Source organism: Phasianus colchicus, chromosome 16, assembly GCF_987193195.1.
Source record: "Phasianus colchicus chromosome 16, bPhaCol1.hap1.1, whole genome shotgun sequence".
Lineage (NCBI taxonomy): Eukaryota > Metazoa > Chordata > Aves > Galliformes > Phasianidae > Phasianus > Phasianus colchicus.
The window spans coordinates 13,119,285-13,133,953 of NC_143451.1; the positions used below are offsets into that span (position 1 = coordinate 13,119,285).

General features: G+C 50.4%; 1 protein-coding gene across 2 annotated transcripts; it reads right to left on the bottom strand.

Annotated features, from left to right (window-relative positions):
• Positions 1–1,671: 1,671 nt before the first annotated feature.
• On the bottom strand, positions 1,672–14,495 carry AMZ1 (archaelysin family metallopeptidase 1). 2 transcript variants are annotated; one of them, XM_090151692.1, is made up of 7 exons: positions 14,351–14,495; positions 8,376–8,805; positions 7,591–7,758; positions 7,085–7,213; positions 6,641–6,804; positions 6,206–6,382; positions 1,672–2,407 (listed from the first exon to the last, which is right to left on the bottom strand). In XM_090151692.1, the coding sequence occupies exons 2-7, from the start codon at positions 8,677–8,679 to the stop codon at positions 1,838–1,840; spliced, it is 1,512 nt and encodes a 503-aa protein (XP_090007818.1). In that variant the 5' UTR covers positions 8,680–8,805; positions 14,351–14,495; the 3' UTR covers positions 1,672–1,837. The 2 variants fall into 2 exon arrangements, with proteins under 2 accessions (XP_090007818.1, XP_031462569.2); XM_031606709.2 differs by lacking the exon at positions 14,351–14,495 and having other exon boundaries at positions 8,376–9,319.
• Between the last annotated feature and the right edge of the window lie 174 nt (positions 14,496–14,669).

Below are 14,669 nucleotides of genomic sequence, written 5' to 3' on the forward strand. Positions count from 1 at the left end.
CCCCTGCCCATAACCACACAGCTGATATTGCCTGTGGGCCTTGCTGAGCTCCTTGGGAGTGAATGGAGCTCCGAGCTGCTGTGCTCATCTACTCCTTTCTCCTGGACAAGCTGAGCTGGTAAGTGCTGGTTCTGTCACTACAGCATCAGAAATATCTTATTAATGAGCAGCATTTCTTCATCAGCTCTATGCTTTCACAACAGAGCACATGTCAGACCGCAAGCCAAAGCCTCGCAGAGGGAGGTTCCCATCCCTGGCTGCTGCCTGCAGTTCCTGTTGTCCTGTGCCACCCTCTTCTGTGTTGTCTTTGGACTTGGTTATGACAGAAGGCCATCTCCCTCCCTCGAGCACGTGTTGTCCTGCATTTATGGTATCTTTGGGGAAAGTTCTAGAGTCCAGCCTAACGATTCCTATGGAACTGAGCGAGAGCAAAGAAGGTTGAACGAAAAAGATCTCATGCTTAAAATAGTAAATCTGTTATAGCAACACATGAGTAAGCACGGGGCAGTGAGTGGAGCTGTCATTCCTGTAGGATTTGCTGGGGGCTTTCTGCTACTGGGCTGGGAGCCCTGAGCCAGCCCTGCCCACCCCAAAAACACACTGGATGATTCCTGGGGCTGTCATCACGCAGCACACAGGGTAAGTGCTCCGCAGGGAAATGCCTTTGCTCTCCCTCAGCTGAACAGGCCCTGCCTGCTTTCTGTCCTCTGCAGTTGCTAATTCGGATATGTTCAGCAGGGAGAAGGCTGAAGCTGTGTCCCTAGGAGCTGCAGGGATGTTATCAGTGAACCACACATGGTGAGGGCTCAGCCTTGCTGGTGTGTAGGCTGGTGAGTGTGGTAGGGGCCCCACCTGTGCATACCTGTACCTGCACACGGTATGCCTTGTGTGGGAGGCAGCTCCCAGGGCCAGCACGGCTCCCATTCCTCATCAGTGAGTGCTTACAGAGCAGAGAAGAGCACGAAAGCTGTGGTTTTGCCTTCTCAAAGCAGGGAGAGGAATGCATGTGTAATTCCCCCTGTTACAGTTAGTAATCCATGTGCGTGTGAAATCTTTTATTTTGCCAGTTTTTTTTTTTTTTTTTCCTCTCCTGTACCAATCTACTGAGGATGTGAGTGAGTAGTTTGAGCTCATGGCTGCAAGCCTGGCTTTGAAGTGAAGCAGCTCCGGAGATCCCCTTGAGTGTCCACCAGCAGCCAGCAGTCACACAAACGCTGCTCTTCATGGTGGATGAGCTGCCAGGGAGCTTTCTGCTCTGCTCACCCCCTCTGTGCCCATCCACCTCCACCTCCCCCTGCTCAGACCCCCCATTTTGGCCTCAGCTGTGCTCCCCTGCTCAGCCTCCAGCTTGACAGAGCAGCGACCGGAATAGAGATGAGTGTTTTGGTGTGGGAGGAATAATAGCTGTGCTTCAGTCAGAAATGCTAAGTAGGAGAAAGCTCTGTGTATGGAAGAGAGCTGCCCTGGTTTAATTTGCATCTGTTTGTTCAGATGGCCCAAGCTTCTGTGTGAACTTGTTTGGTGTTTAGCATAGACTCTTCCCACCTGATTTCAGAGCAAATGAAACACAGCATGGAAATGAAGTCGCCTACATGGGAGTTGATGGGAGCCTGTGGTTGCACTGTAACTTAAGCCAGCACAGAAAAACCCTTAGCAAAGAATTGATCATGTCAAAAAGATGCTCGCAATCAGAAAAAAAAAAGAAACACCTTTTATTCCTGGGGGAGTTCCAGATATTCTCTGTGGCAGCGACAACTCGTGGGGACAGGTCAAGGCAGGGCAGCAACGCAGCCAAAGCCTCGGCAGCAAAGCTGGCCCATCCGAAGACAGGCCCTTGCTAGTTGTCCTCCCACCGCCAGCGATGAGGGGATGATTCCCCTTTGGACAGTTTTCTGGAACTCAGTTTCCTCCGCAAGGAGGAAAATTTGTCTCCGAGAACTTTCCGTAGCCCGGTGTTGTCCCTAACAAAGGGCAGATCCGTCTTCATAGCGGGCAGCTGTCCCGTGAACATGTCCCACCTAGCCAGAGCATCCACAGCCTTGTCTACTCGAGCCAGTTCCTCCTCAGAGACGTTCTTCTCCAGGGCAGCGATGCACATCTCCAGCCACAGCTCATAATCTTTAATGATATCTGTGGGCTGGCTGGGCCTGGCCAGCTGGGGCTGACTCTGCTCCTCAGCCAGCGAGCATGGCCGCTCGTCCTGCTCCAGCTCCGGGCCGATGGAGAGCGCCTGGCTGCACACATCTGGTGTCAGCGGCTCTGACAAGGAGGTCACGGCCTCGGAGTCGTTCTCACAGCACATCCCAGAGTCTGAGCTGAGTGGAAGGATGTCCTCCGAGGCTGACAGGTCTGCTGGCTCCTGCTTTGGCCACGTGGACAGCACGGTCTGTGTCCAAGCATAGAGCTTCTGTGAAGGGAAGGGAAAAGGTTTCGTTTTAGAGAATGAGAGGAAATGGGTGCACCTCACCCAACATATTCAGGTAAGCACAAGCATCTCAGGTAGCTCAGCTTGAGATGCCGTGGCCGAGAGAATGTTTCTTTACACACCAGGGGCTTTCTCTTATTTTTCTTATTTTTTCACCCAGAGGGTGGTGAGGCACTGGAACAGGTTGCCCAAGGAGATGTGGATGCCCCATCCCTGGAGGCATTCAAGGCCAGGCTGGATGTGGCTCTGGGCAGCCTGGGCTGCTAGTTGGCAACCCTGCACATAGGAGGGGGTTGGAACTATAGATGATCATTGTGGTCTTTTTCAACCCAGGCCATTCTGTGATTCTGGTCAGTGTCCATGGGAGTGCTGCTCCCTGTTAGAGCCTGTTCAGCCTGTGGGCTGAATCTGTCCTGTTATCAAAGAGAGTAAGAGAATGGAACACATTAACTCCCCTGTCTGTATGTGATCTCTGCTAGAGCCAAATCAGGGCCTCGCTAGAGGAAGCCGTGTCCCTGTAAAAGCTCCTGAGATAGCGCTGAGGAATTCTCTTCCAAATTCTCTTCCACTGTGCCGTTAAGTCCTGTGGTAATGTGCCCTGTACTCCTAAGAACAGCTCTTCCCCTCTCGAGCTGAAATGCGCAAGTTGGAAGGCTGAGCTCCAGGAAAGAATTAATGAAAGGAAAATGTCTGAGACAATTTCCTTTTTAAATATTAAACACTACAGCGGGTTGCTTCTGGCACACTTACGCTGTGGGGAATGAATCACTGCTCCAGTCATCACTGGATAAAAGGTGATTTCCCTGTCTGCCTTGTTGGCATGTACTGGCGTTTTTGGGGTGTTTTTCAGCTTTTGTGGCCTATTTCTCCATCTTTATGCTGCAACTCCCAGCTGACATTGATGCAAAGCACTGCATTTGCTTTGAAAAAGCAGAGGTGACAACTACAGGGCATTAAGTCCAGCCGCAGCCCCAGTGCACTGGGCACTGTGCTGGGTCTGTACAGACACCGGTGAGCCTGGTGCTGTTGTGGTTGAGGAGCAGGCACAAAATGCCAAGTCCTCCAGAGCTGTCTTCTGCCAGAGCATCCCCCTTCTCCCTGCCCCCTCTCCTCTATTGCTCTCTCTTCAGGCAAATGACAGAGAAGATAAAGAGCTCAAATTGAGTGGGTGGGAGAAATTGGCCCTGTTTTGTTGTAGTCTGTGCGTGGAGCCTCAGGGAAGAATTTCATACAAGAGGAAAATGGACTCTTTCAGTTGAGTTGGTCTGCCCTGCCCCCTCCCTCTGGGGCAAGGAGAAATGTGAAGGGGTGGCTCTTCTCCTGCCTCATCCCACCTCCAAGAGCCTTTCCTTCTGGGTGTAAAGCACAAAGGCTTCAGAAGCTGCAGTAGGCAGATGGGGAAGGGACAGCAGAGCTGTTTGGAAGCTGCAAACACTCTGTGGTTTTATGATGCCTTCTAAAATTCCCAAGACTGGAAGTCTGAGAGAGAGTCATAACTGCTGCCTAGCACCATTCCCAGGACATTCCCACAGTACGTTTGGATTCTTTAAAGGAGGGGATAATTGCTTCGAGTTCACTGCCAAAAGCCAAAAATCTTTCCTGTCACTTATCCTCTGGCTTATGGATTCCAAGACATGAAGGGTTAATAGGGCTGCAGCTTCTTTTTATGTTCTCACATGTAAATAGAAAGGGATAATGTTACAGCTCAGCTTACCTGCAGGCAGGTAAACCAGCTTTTATGCCCCAGTGAGTGAGCTCGCAAAGCTCATCAACACCATGATGAAGATGCAGCTGCCCTGTGCTGCTGGTCCAGACTCTCAGTGCTCAGCTTGAGCACTGCTGCTTGTTTTCTGGTTGGTTTGTTTGTTTCAGTGTGGCCACTGCAAAAAGTGCAAATTGGTATAGGCACTGTGTGCAGAACAGCCTGGGATGCTGTGAAATGTTGGAGCAGGTGGAAATGGTGGTGGAGGGGGGGGAAATGCAATGAGAATTGGTTGGCTTTCAGTTTTCGAGGCAGCCTATATTGGAGCAAGCAGCTGAGCTGACAAAATGGAGTATGTTTCTGAGTGTAACTCAGATAAATAAATGGAAGGGCTCATCCTCCTACATAAGGACTGGTTTCCTGTCCCACGTGCTCTGCTGCCCATAATCTCTCAGGCGCAGCCCTTAGCAGCATTACCTGCTCCCGGGGAGCAGCAGCTTTGTGTCTGGCATTTCCTGCATTCACTGAGGCCGTCTGGCTCTGCTCTGACAGGTGGTGATTCTTGCTCATTCTCCACAGGGAGGTGCGACTTCAGGCTTGCACTGGGCCAGCAGCAACTTCCTGAATCACACTTTGCAGGGAACTTGGTTTTCAGATTTGATATCATCATCAAATGTTCTCTGCTCTATTCACAGTTAACTGTAGAATTAATCTCTGGCACGACTACCTCCTGTCTCAGTACAGAAGCAGAGCCTCTTACAGCTATCATCGCAGCCGCCCCACGCAGGCTGTGTCTCGCAGAGCTGTCATTGTCAAGGCAGCAGATGTGAGCTTTGGCAAGTGAGGGCTTTCTGTGAGTTTGAGCTTGCTGCTGCCAGGGGATGTTAAGGCAAATACAGCTGCAGTATTTGCTGCAGGTGTAAAGGAAAAGCATTTCTAGAAGATCTTAATGCAGACAGCAGTTCTGTTCTGGGAGGAGATAGTGCTGGAAGGTCAGGCACTGAAATAAAGCAGTCCGTTGCCCTGGTGCTCTGGGTGATTTGGGGAGCTGCAGGCACCAAATGGCCACAGGCAGCTCACACCACGAGGGAAGCAGCACAACCACACGTGCATTTTCCCCACGTGCTCTGCTGTGTTTCTGTGTGTTTGTTTCCAAGCTGAATGAAGCAAAGCTGTCCCCCGTTCCCATTCTGCTTGTTACAGATATAACCACAGACTTTAAAGCAGGCAGCAGGGGAAAATCCTGTCTGTGAACATGATGTTTGCAGACAGAAATAATAATGGAGGAGGAGGTAGGATACAGAGTGAGATCAGTGAGATTACTTATACCCTCCTTTCTGTTCAACTCTTTGAAAGGGTAGATAACAGCAGGACAAGGGGAAATGGTTTTAAATTGAAGGAGGGAAGATTTAGTTTGGATGTCAGAGTGAAGTTGTTTAATATGAGAGTGCTGAGGTGCTGGAATAGGCTGCCCAGAGAGGTTGTGGATGCCCTGTCCCTGGAGGTGTTCAAGGCCAGGTTGAATGGGGCTCTGAGTATTAAATGTGGAGCCCAGCTTTTTAGCCATCGGAGGCAGAAAAACCCTTTCTGGATCTATGGGAGGTTAGCTCTGCTCCTGACAGTGTCTGTATGTGGTGTTAGCAGTTCTGTAGGTGGAGAGAAGGATCCATTTATTAGGGAGTAGTCAGTGAGGATCCTTTCTTGTATTGCTAAGCTGAGGAACTGCAGCAAAGTTCCCCACTAATATTTCCTCTGGGATATCAGCAGCCCCAGAGAAAACCACACTGGCACATGAGAAAGGACATGGACATGGGAACTGCTGCTGCTCTGGCCACAACTTGCTCTGGCTTCACCTCTGCCCGCCCTGATTTTGAGAATAGCAATAGTAGAACAGCCGCACTGCCTTTGTTGCTGGCCAGAAGTCTTAGGGCTTGCTGAGAGAGTTGGTCATTGGCTATGTCGAAATCATAGCCCGTGTTTGAGGCGTGACATGCTCTCATAGCGACTGAGCGTGTTAATGCTGGGATTTGGGGGGTAGCCCCCTGGCTGTGGGGAGGGCTGGTGGCTCTGTCTCTCACCCTGTAGCGCTCGACAAGCTTGAAGCCCACGACGTGCTGCAGCTTGCGCAGGCAGATGGGGCAGGGCTCCAAGGGCCGCAGCAGGGCTTCATCCAGGCTCAGCGCGCCCTGCATGATGCACTGCAGCCAGCGGCACGTCCCCAGGCCCATCAGGTGGCAGATCTCATGACAGGTCACCTGTTGGGAAAACAAAAATCAGTTGTCTCAGCCAGCATTGCTGCGAGTCCTGTTGCCTCTCCATGCAGTCAGCACTGCAGTTTGCACTGGTGGCACAGGGTGTTGAGGGGTGCCTACATAGAGCACCGAGATGCAAAGTGCTTGGGACTGTGGACGTACATGAGCAGAGACTCTGAGCTGAGAGGCAGGTTATGCTCAGGCCTGAATCTGATCCTCAGATTGCAAGAAACAGGGAGTGCAGGAGACCACTGGTCCTACCTTACAGCACTGGACCATCTCTTGGGCACTGAATGGCAAGGTCCGCTCTCGGCTCTCCTTGCTGACATCGCTTAACTGTTCTTTCTTTGTGAGTGGGCTCAAGCTGCTACAGCTGGCCTGGGGGAAATCCCCGGAAAATCTGGCGAAGCTGCAGACACCCACTTCTGTAAAGAGAAGAGTACAGAGGCTAGGCATCAGTGCTTGTGGCTTTTCCCCAGTTCAGCGTGCCTGTACTGGTGCAAAAAGATGCTTCCAAGGTTTGCAATGCTTTGGCTGCCTCTGCCTAAAATAGTGTCCCCAGATCACTATCCATGAGTCCCTTAATTTTAAGTTGGAAAAACCCAGCTCCTTTCATCAGGCAGTGAAGAAAAATTAGGGATGATATTTATGCAATGCTGCCTTATCCAAGCCCTGTGCTGGGACATCATCAGACACCAGTCCCACCTTGTCCTGGCAGGAATTTGCTGAACGTGAAGCTCCAGGTCTCACATGGGTACAGGTCCAACAGAGTGAGCCCGAGGACACACAGAGCATCCATGGGCTTGTTGTTCTTCAGGAAGTTCAGGATCCCATCTGGACAAACACAGGAGAAATGCCCATTAAATTGAAGCATCCTCGGGAGGCGTGCAAGAGCCACACAAAAGCAGATTTCCAAATATGCAGAACTCCCCTGTGCATCACTCAGACTGTGGATTTACTTTTGCTCTGGACAGATTGTGGGAGAGCTCAGCTCACGTGAGAGCAACAGTGCTGGATCTGAACAGCACAGAAAGAATACAAACAGTAGAGGAAAACATGATGGAAGTCTCATTGCTTTTCATTCCCGTTTCCAGCCTCAGAGTTCTGGGTTTTCCCCAAGATGAGGATTTCTCCCTTCTCCCTCCCTGATGAAGGGTGATGTCAGGCATTTCCCCACGGAGGGCCTTATCACCACACACCCAGACCCTCACCTGCATGCAGCTGCACTCTGTCTGAGTCCTGGCTGTGGCGGTAGCAGCAGTGAATTGATGAGATGGGGATGGAAGGAAGGCACTTCACACGGAGCCCCAGGAAGAAGGACTCCACACAGCTTTGAAGGGAATCCAGCAGCGAGGGCCCTGCAGGTCCTTCGGTCAGGTCTAGGGAGAAAGCTGTGGTGTCAGCACCCCAAGGTCAAAGTGAACCAGGAGCTCTGAGAGGGTCCTGTGGGACTTGTCGCAAGGCAGGCTTGTTTTGAAGCTAATTACTGACTCTGGGATGGGGCAGTCATCTCTAGATGGTTTTATGGGTGTGGAGAAGAGGAGGGGGCTCTGTCAGAGGGTCACCATGAGGAAGCGGGGTCTCATTGCAGAGCAGGAAGGCTATCTTTGAGATGAGCAGTGCAGAAAGGTTAACCTGGCAGTGGGGCCAGGGGCTGTTTGTTGTCTGGGAGTTGGTATGGATGGAGCTCCCAAAATGCTGTGTTGTCCAGCATTTTTTTTACATATGCATACATACATACAGATATGGATGTATGCATATATATACATATCAAATCTCACCCTAGGGCACCCATGGTATTTTCTGGGGAGCTGTATTGTTGGCAGTCATCATGACTTGTGACTCTAGATTGGGGATACAGCAGAACCTTTGCTGTTATGGACTTAGCTTTCCTTGTGCAAAATATTTCTTGCCTCCTTGGCAAAGAGGAAGGATGGCCATAGAGTCCCCCCCTCCCTCCTGTGCCTTGCTGGGTTGCTCAGTGTGGATGCCTTACCAATAGGCTGCAGGTAGATGTGCTTTCTGCAGAAGCTCTGCTTTCTCCTCAGCATGGCATGGTAGAAGGTTTCAAAGTCCTCGGGGGCATCGGGGTGGCTGAGGAGCCAATCGAAAGCTGTCCGGATGAGCAGCGTGCAGAAAAGCGTCCTCTGTGGGTTGTAGGCTTCAGAAAGGAACAGCTTTTCTGCCCTGGAGAAAGCCTTGGCATAGAGCTCCTGCAGGGCTGGGTTGGTGGAGATCAGTGCATCCTTCAGAGCCCGGGGCCCGAAGCTGAACTCCTGAGTGTGTTTGCACTGCAGCATTGCGGAGAGGCCCAGGGGCCGCTGGGGACCTGGCAGAGCTCAGCTCTCAGAGCTGCTTGCCCCGGGCTTCCAGCTGTAGGATCTGAGTGGGAGCCTGCAGGCTGTGCTCAGCGCCGGCCAGGTGTCCTGAAATGTTGTGAGAGAGAAACTGTTATGGGATGGTCTGCATCTTCGTGAGCATCACTGGTTTATGTACCAGTAGGTGGTGCTCGAGAATGCGCAGCCCCAGTACTGCTAGCAAAGGTCTGGTTTAAATCGGATGGTTGGGTTTGTCTATTTATTTATTTATGCTCCAGTTTAAGGTCGAGTGTTGTGCCTCTGGCTGTATTAGCCCTCATACGGTGCTGAAAGGCAGTGCTCCTGTCCGTGGTGGGAAAGAAGAGCAGAAGTGCCAAGTGGAACCCAAGTATTTAGCAGCTGTGCTTTGGGAAAAGCTGCTTTGTACAGGTAAGTGCTCCACCTTTGTGAATACAGCAGGATGAAAACACGCAGGTAGATTGCAAACAAACATTCTAGGGAGAAGTATTATTTTCTGTGAGGTGAGTTAATACTAGTTTAAAAGAAACCTGTGTGGATAATTGTGTGTATCAGCTGCTGGTCATCACTTTGTAACAGCACTATGCAATGAGAGGGGAAAAAAGAAGAGAGGTACAATATTTTTAGGAGGAACTGGTTAATCTGTAATTTAAATAGCTCAGCAATCACCAGGTGCCCCTGGGGACAGGGATATAGCCATGAATTCAATATTCAAATAAGAGTACCAACATGAGCCAGATGTTTTCCTCGGTTACACTGAGATGGCTGTGGTGGTTTCATCATAAGATAAAGGTGGCAGCCCTTTAAAATTGAGTTTCTTTACATCTAACCCTTGGGAAGATAGTCATCTGTTTAAGCAGTCCTTACAAAAGACTTGTTTTGTGTGATCTGCAGAGTTGAGGGTATATCCCAGAGGAGAGGGAGCAAGTAAAAAGCTTGCTTTTATTTTTGCAAGCTTTGTATTTTGCTGGCATTAAAGCCTGACAGCAGGAGCACAGTGTGGTCTGATGTAGTACAAGGGCCTTAATCCAATGGAATTCTGGAGATAAAATCTCTGATGCTTTCTCAGCTACTTCTTATGGCCCCAAAAGTGCCCACATTACTTTTGCAACAAGACTGCTCATGAGGTTATTTTGCACTTTGTCACCCAAATATATCTTTTTGCTTCTGACTGGCTTCCAAATGTAAGAGGTTGAAGGGAGATTCTGACTCTACTGAAGTCATCAGGAGTTGAATGTTGGCCCTGCTGAAGTCCGAGGCAACACTCATCCTGCACAAACTCGAAATGCAAGCATCCTTTTTCCCACCATACTCAAAACTTACACTGGGCAAAGCATGAGCGATGTTACCAGTGCTGTGCTGTGTGAGCCCTGCCTGCTGCTCATGAGGAAGCCAAGCTCTGTGCTCAGCCTGGGCTGGTGGTGATCTTGCCAAAGGTTTCTGAGAAGCAGGAGCCGTTTTCATCAGCGCTGCCTGTGAGTACATGGGGATGTGGGAGGAGCTGCTTAGAGAATGAATGGACTTTTCCAAATGGGAAGCAGCAAAGAGTGGATGTATGCAGTAAAGAACACAATGGGCGCAGTCTCTTAGCCTGTGTTCCCCCAGGCTCTCTCATGAAATGCAACGTGCACCCAAAGCTATGGGACATACATTGTTTCCTAAGGCTTCCTAAAAGGGGACATTCACACTGCACCAGACATCCCCAGCAATAAACATGGGCATTTTTTGAGCAGCCACAATGCAGGAGGATGTCCATGATTACACTTTGGTGGTTGGGAAGCTCAAGGGCAGGAACTCACTTGCAGTCTGGAGCACTGTGTGCCTCCTTCTCTTGGACACCAGTTTTGCTTCCAAGAGAACAGCAGCAACCCATTGCATTCACCAAATCCAACACCATTACTTCTATTTAACAAGCATTTCTAGAATATTTCACTGCAGGAAATCAATGCTTCAGAAAAATGTTATGGACATCTTTAGCAGATTCTTTTGCAGTGTTGACTGTAGGAGATGGTATCTGTGCTTGATCTAATAGATGGATGCACTGTTTTCATTAACTGGAGTGGTGTGGAAGAGCTTTGTAATTTTTAGCTCTTGTTTTGGGACTGCCTGCTATAATGCTCCAATGTGGTCCTTCCAGAGGGAATGGCACTCCAGCTGCAATGGGCATTCAAAATGGGCATTCATTTTCCAGCAGTTTTAAGACACCAAGGCAGTGATGCAGAACTGGAAGCACCAATGCATCCGTATGCATTTCAGGTATGTAGGAAGGAGATGTTATGTCTTTAGAGCAAACAGCAATTCATTTGATGTCTTGGCCAATGACGAGCCATAGGATCTGATTAGCAAGTCCTGAGGAGAAAATAACTCCTTGTTTAAAAGGCCATTGACTTCTGGTTGCACTTGAGGAAGTCCTTTAGGCAAAGTTATAATAATAATTTGCTGCAAGTGAGGGTCTCCACTCATGGCATTCTTTTTTTTTTTTTTTTTAACTATTAGGAAAAAAAATCCTATTTCTAATCTGAACTTCATTATTCCCACTTGCAGCCATTTGTTAATGTTCACTTTTTTTCCAAAACTGTGGGCATTTGCACGAATTCCCCAAAAATCCAACCTGAGCAGTCACAGCCTATGCACCCCCATTGTCACACTAACCTGTAAATACTTTCATGTGCAATTCAGGTTAATTGTAAATTATTCCCTTTGCAAATCAGGCACCTATAAATTATTCTCTGTAATTGGAAATTACCTATGAATTATTCTTTTTGAAATTCACATCTATGTCATTCATTCTCTTATTATATTGACATTGCTTGCTTGGACAGATATGCTTGGGGCTGACAGTAACAGCATAACTCTGGAAAGCCAAGGCAGTGCCATACAGCATGAGTTCATTCATGATGGGATGGCCAACAGAGATGGGCTGATGTGCATAGAACCAGCATTATGTGGCCCAGAAAAGGGGCATATATGGATACAGGTTGGCCATTGTAAAGCTGTTCATTTTCTAAGCCTGCCTGGAAGGAGTTTCTCTCTGATTCAGGCTGTGCTCGTTATGATGTTCTCCCCTCTTGGCTATTGTGCAGTATTTAGAGACAGACTCCTTTAACTGGGCTGGGTGTCAGAGGGGCACTAGCAGAGACTGTTAAAACTGATTAATTGCTTGAGTTAGGTGCTGTACTGTAAACAGGCAGTGATAGAGCAGAAGATTCATAGCTGGTCAGCAGCAATGAAGAGCCCAGAGCAAACAGAACAAGCGTCAGCTAATTATCAGCACAACCTAGTTGCTCTAATAGCTCTTTTCCTGAGATTTGCAGTTGATATCTGCTGCTGTCACTCGCAGAGCATTCTCACCTTCCTGGTATAACACAGATCACCTGAGAGCAGTTTTATTGATGTTTGCTGACAGCACAGAATGGGTGCTCAATGGCCAAGTCCAGCACAATGGGACAGAGAGGACATGGATGTGTGCAAGGATTTAAACCCCAGTGAAATAATGTCCCCACTGTTCCTCTCCTCCCTCAATGACCTGGTTGCAGTCCTCACACAGCCTGAGGCTTTGCCTACCCACTGGGCTCAGCTGCCAAGGTCAGAACAGATCTGTTTTGCCAGGTTCAGTCCTGGAAAGGGACAACTGGGGACTGCGGGGAGATGTGGGGATTCTTAGCATCTCTCAGAATGGATCTGCTCTGCTCACAGAGGAAATAAACCACAGGTCTGATTCTTCCCCATACTGGTGCCCATGGGGAGCTGGAGCCCTTTTCAATCAATGGCAACAAAACACTGAGTCAGATCTCAGTGTGTTCCCATCCACAAAGTCAGATACAAACCTCCTGCTGCCACATCCCAATAATATTTATGCGTAACGTCTCCAGAATACACCCGTGACTCTGAAACAGATGATTTGTGTGGTCTCTCTGAAAATGAGTCATTCCCAGAGCTGTGGAAACCTCCTGAGATTCGCTTGGGAGGACAGTCTACCTGCAGTTTGTAACCATGGGGGCTTATTGCTCTGTCCTGGACGGGTGTCCTCACCTCAGTCTGCCTCGTGACTTCCCACGGGCTGGTATTAAAGACTGGAATTGTAAAAGGTCATTAGCCACCTAAGATGGAGACAGATGCTTGCAGATTATTTCCAAGCACTTACACATCCGCTTCCCTCTTGAATTTGTTTTATGTTAAAGCCTGCTCTCTTTCATACATTCTGCTTCATATGAATATGTATTAAGGACACGCATAGTTTGTCTTCTATCCTAAGGATTTCATTCTGTGCTCATAAATAATGCTGCTTTTTCGTGTGTGCTTTCTATTTAAGGATCTGTAAGACCCACACAAATACTACAGAAATATCTGCGCTGCCCTACAGAAGAGGAGATGAAGGTATGCACCCTCTGTCCTCTTCCCACTCACACCCACTGTCTCATTGGTTTTGGTGCTCATGGATTTTTCTCTGTTCATTCTCTGGTTAAACTGTCAATGGTGTTTCACCCATGCACCTGTGAGTTGAAGGGATGGCTGCATTTTTCTTCCCTTTCTCTTTCATGCAACAAACTTGCATGCATTGCTGGATATTTTCTGCGTATTTAATAACCAAGGACCCAAGGGCAGCCCAGAATTAGAGCACACTGCCTATCACTACAACAAACGTAGTGCTGCCGAAATATCCAGGCTGTAATCATTCACAGCTCTGGGCACTTCACTCTTCATCGTACTTGTCTAGACAGACTAAATGGGTTCTGCAAGACAGCCCCAGTGTCAGCCAGAATAGAAGCTGCAGAGTTCCCATACAGAGGAATGCCCAAACAGGTACAGCTACGGTTAGATATTCCCTCAAGTGCAGGCATTATAAAAGTAGTTCATCATGTGGTATAAATGCACTGTAATGCTGTGTCTCTTCCCGAGGAAACCAGGTGCTCTGTAAGTGGCAGCACGAGGCAGGGGATGCTCCTTTTGCAATATCTGTGCCAGGGAGCCACACAGCAGCGCGGCTGCAGAGGGCAGCCCCACACCCACGACCTCACCGTGGCTGTCTGTACCCGAGCCCTCGGCAGCTGGAGCTGTTTCAGCGAACGGGCACGTTCTGGAAGTGCTGCAGGAGCAGCTCCTGCTCTGGGGGACCCCCAGGCCCATCCGGCCCTGCAGATTTGGATCCGGGGCATCTTGCTCCGGGATCACAGGGCTTGGTATGAGGGGAAGGAAGCGATCCCTCAGCGCCCTGAGCCGATGCCCCACGGCCCGCAGAGCCCAGCTGAGCCCCCGCACCCAAGCCCCTGGGAGGATGCTCCAAGGGCAGCTCCCGGAGTAGAACCCTGGGCACGCCGAAACGATGACCTGAGGATGTCTTGGAGGTGCTGGAGAATGCCCTCGCTGGAGCCCCACCACCCCTCTTTGGGAGGAATACCCCAAGAGCAGCCCCCTGCCCTCCGGCATAGGGGCTGCCCCAAGCAGGACGTTGGTCACGTAGAATGATGCCCCCAAGCCTACTCCCCCCAAAAGGGGGATGGGGGGATCCCACGGAAGGGTCCCGACCCCCCGCCCTCCGGAACCGGCAGCCCCGATTCCCTCCCGGTTAGGATGACCGCTAGAACCCTCCCGGCTCCGCGCCCACCCCGAGCCCCCCGGGGCCCCCAGCACTCACCGCCCGCTGGGCCGGGGCTGCGGAGGCCGGGGAGGATCGGCAGGGCCGGGGCAGCCGGCTCGGGGCTGGCGAGGCGGAGCGGAGCCGGGCAGTGGCGGCAGGAGGAGCAGCGGCGGCGGCAGCAGCAGGAGGAGGAGGAGGAGAGGAAGGAAAAGGGGGAGAAAAAGCGGCACGAGTGGGGCTTGGCCCCTCCGCCGGGAGCCTACGGGATTCGCCGAGCCGCCGCCGGGAGCCGCCCCGAACCCCGCGGGGAGAGCGCCGGGGGCAGAGCTGGAGAGGGGCCGGGGGGGACCGGCGGGCAACGCGGGGACTGCGCCCT

Bases quoted from the DNA above. Each gene is read 5' to 3' on its own strand.
- AMZ1 (XM_090151692.1), bottom strand. From the start codon at position 8,679: ATGCTGCAGTGCAAACACACTCAGGAGTTCAGCTTCGGGCCCCGGGCT. The intron at 6,383-6,640 runs GTAGGACCAGTG...TTTTCCCAACAG, and splicing joins AGATGGTCCAGTGCTGTAAG to GTGACCTGTCATGAGATCTG. The intron at 2,408-6,205 runs GTGAGAGACAGA...TTCCCTTCACAG, and splicing joins AGCTTGTCGAGCGCTACAGG to AAGCTCTATGCTTGGACACA.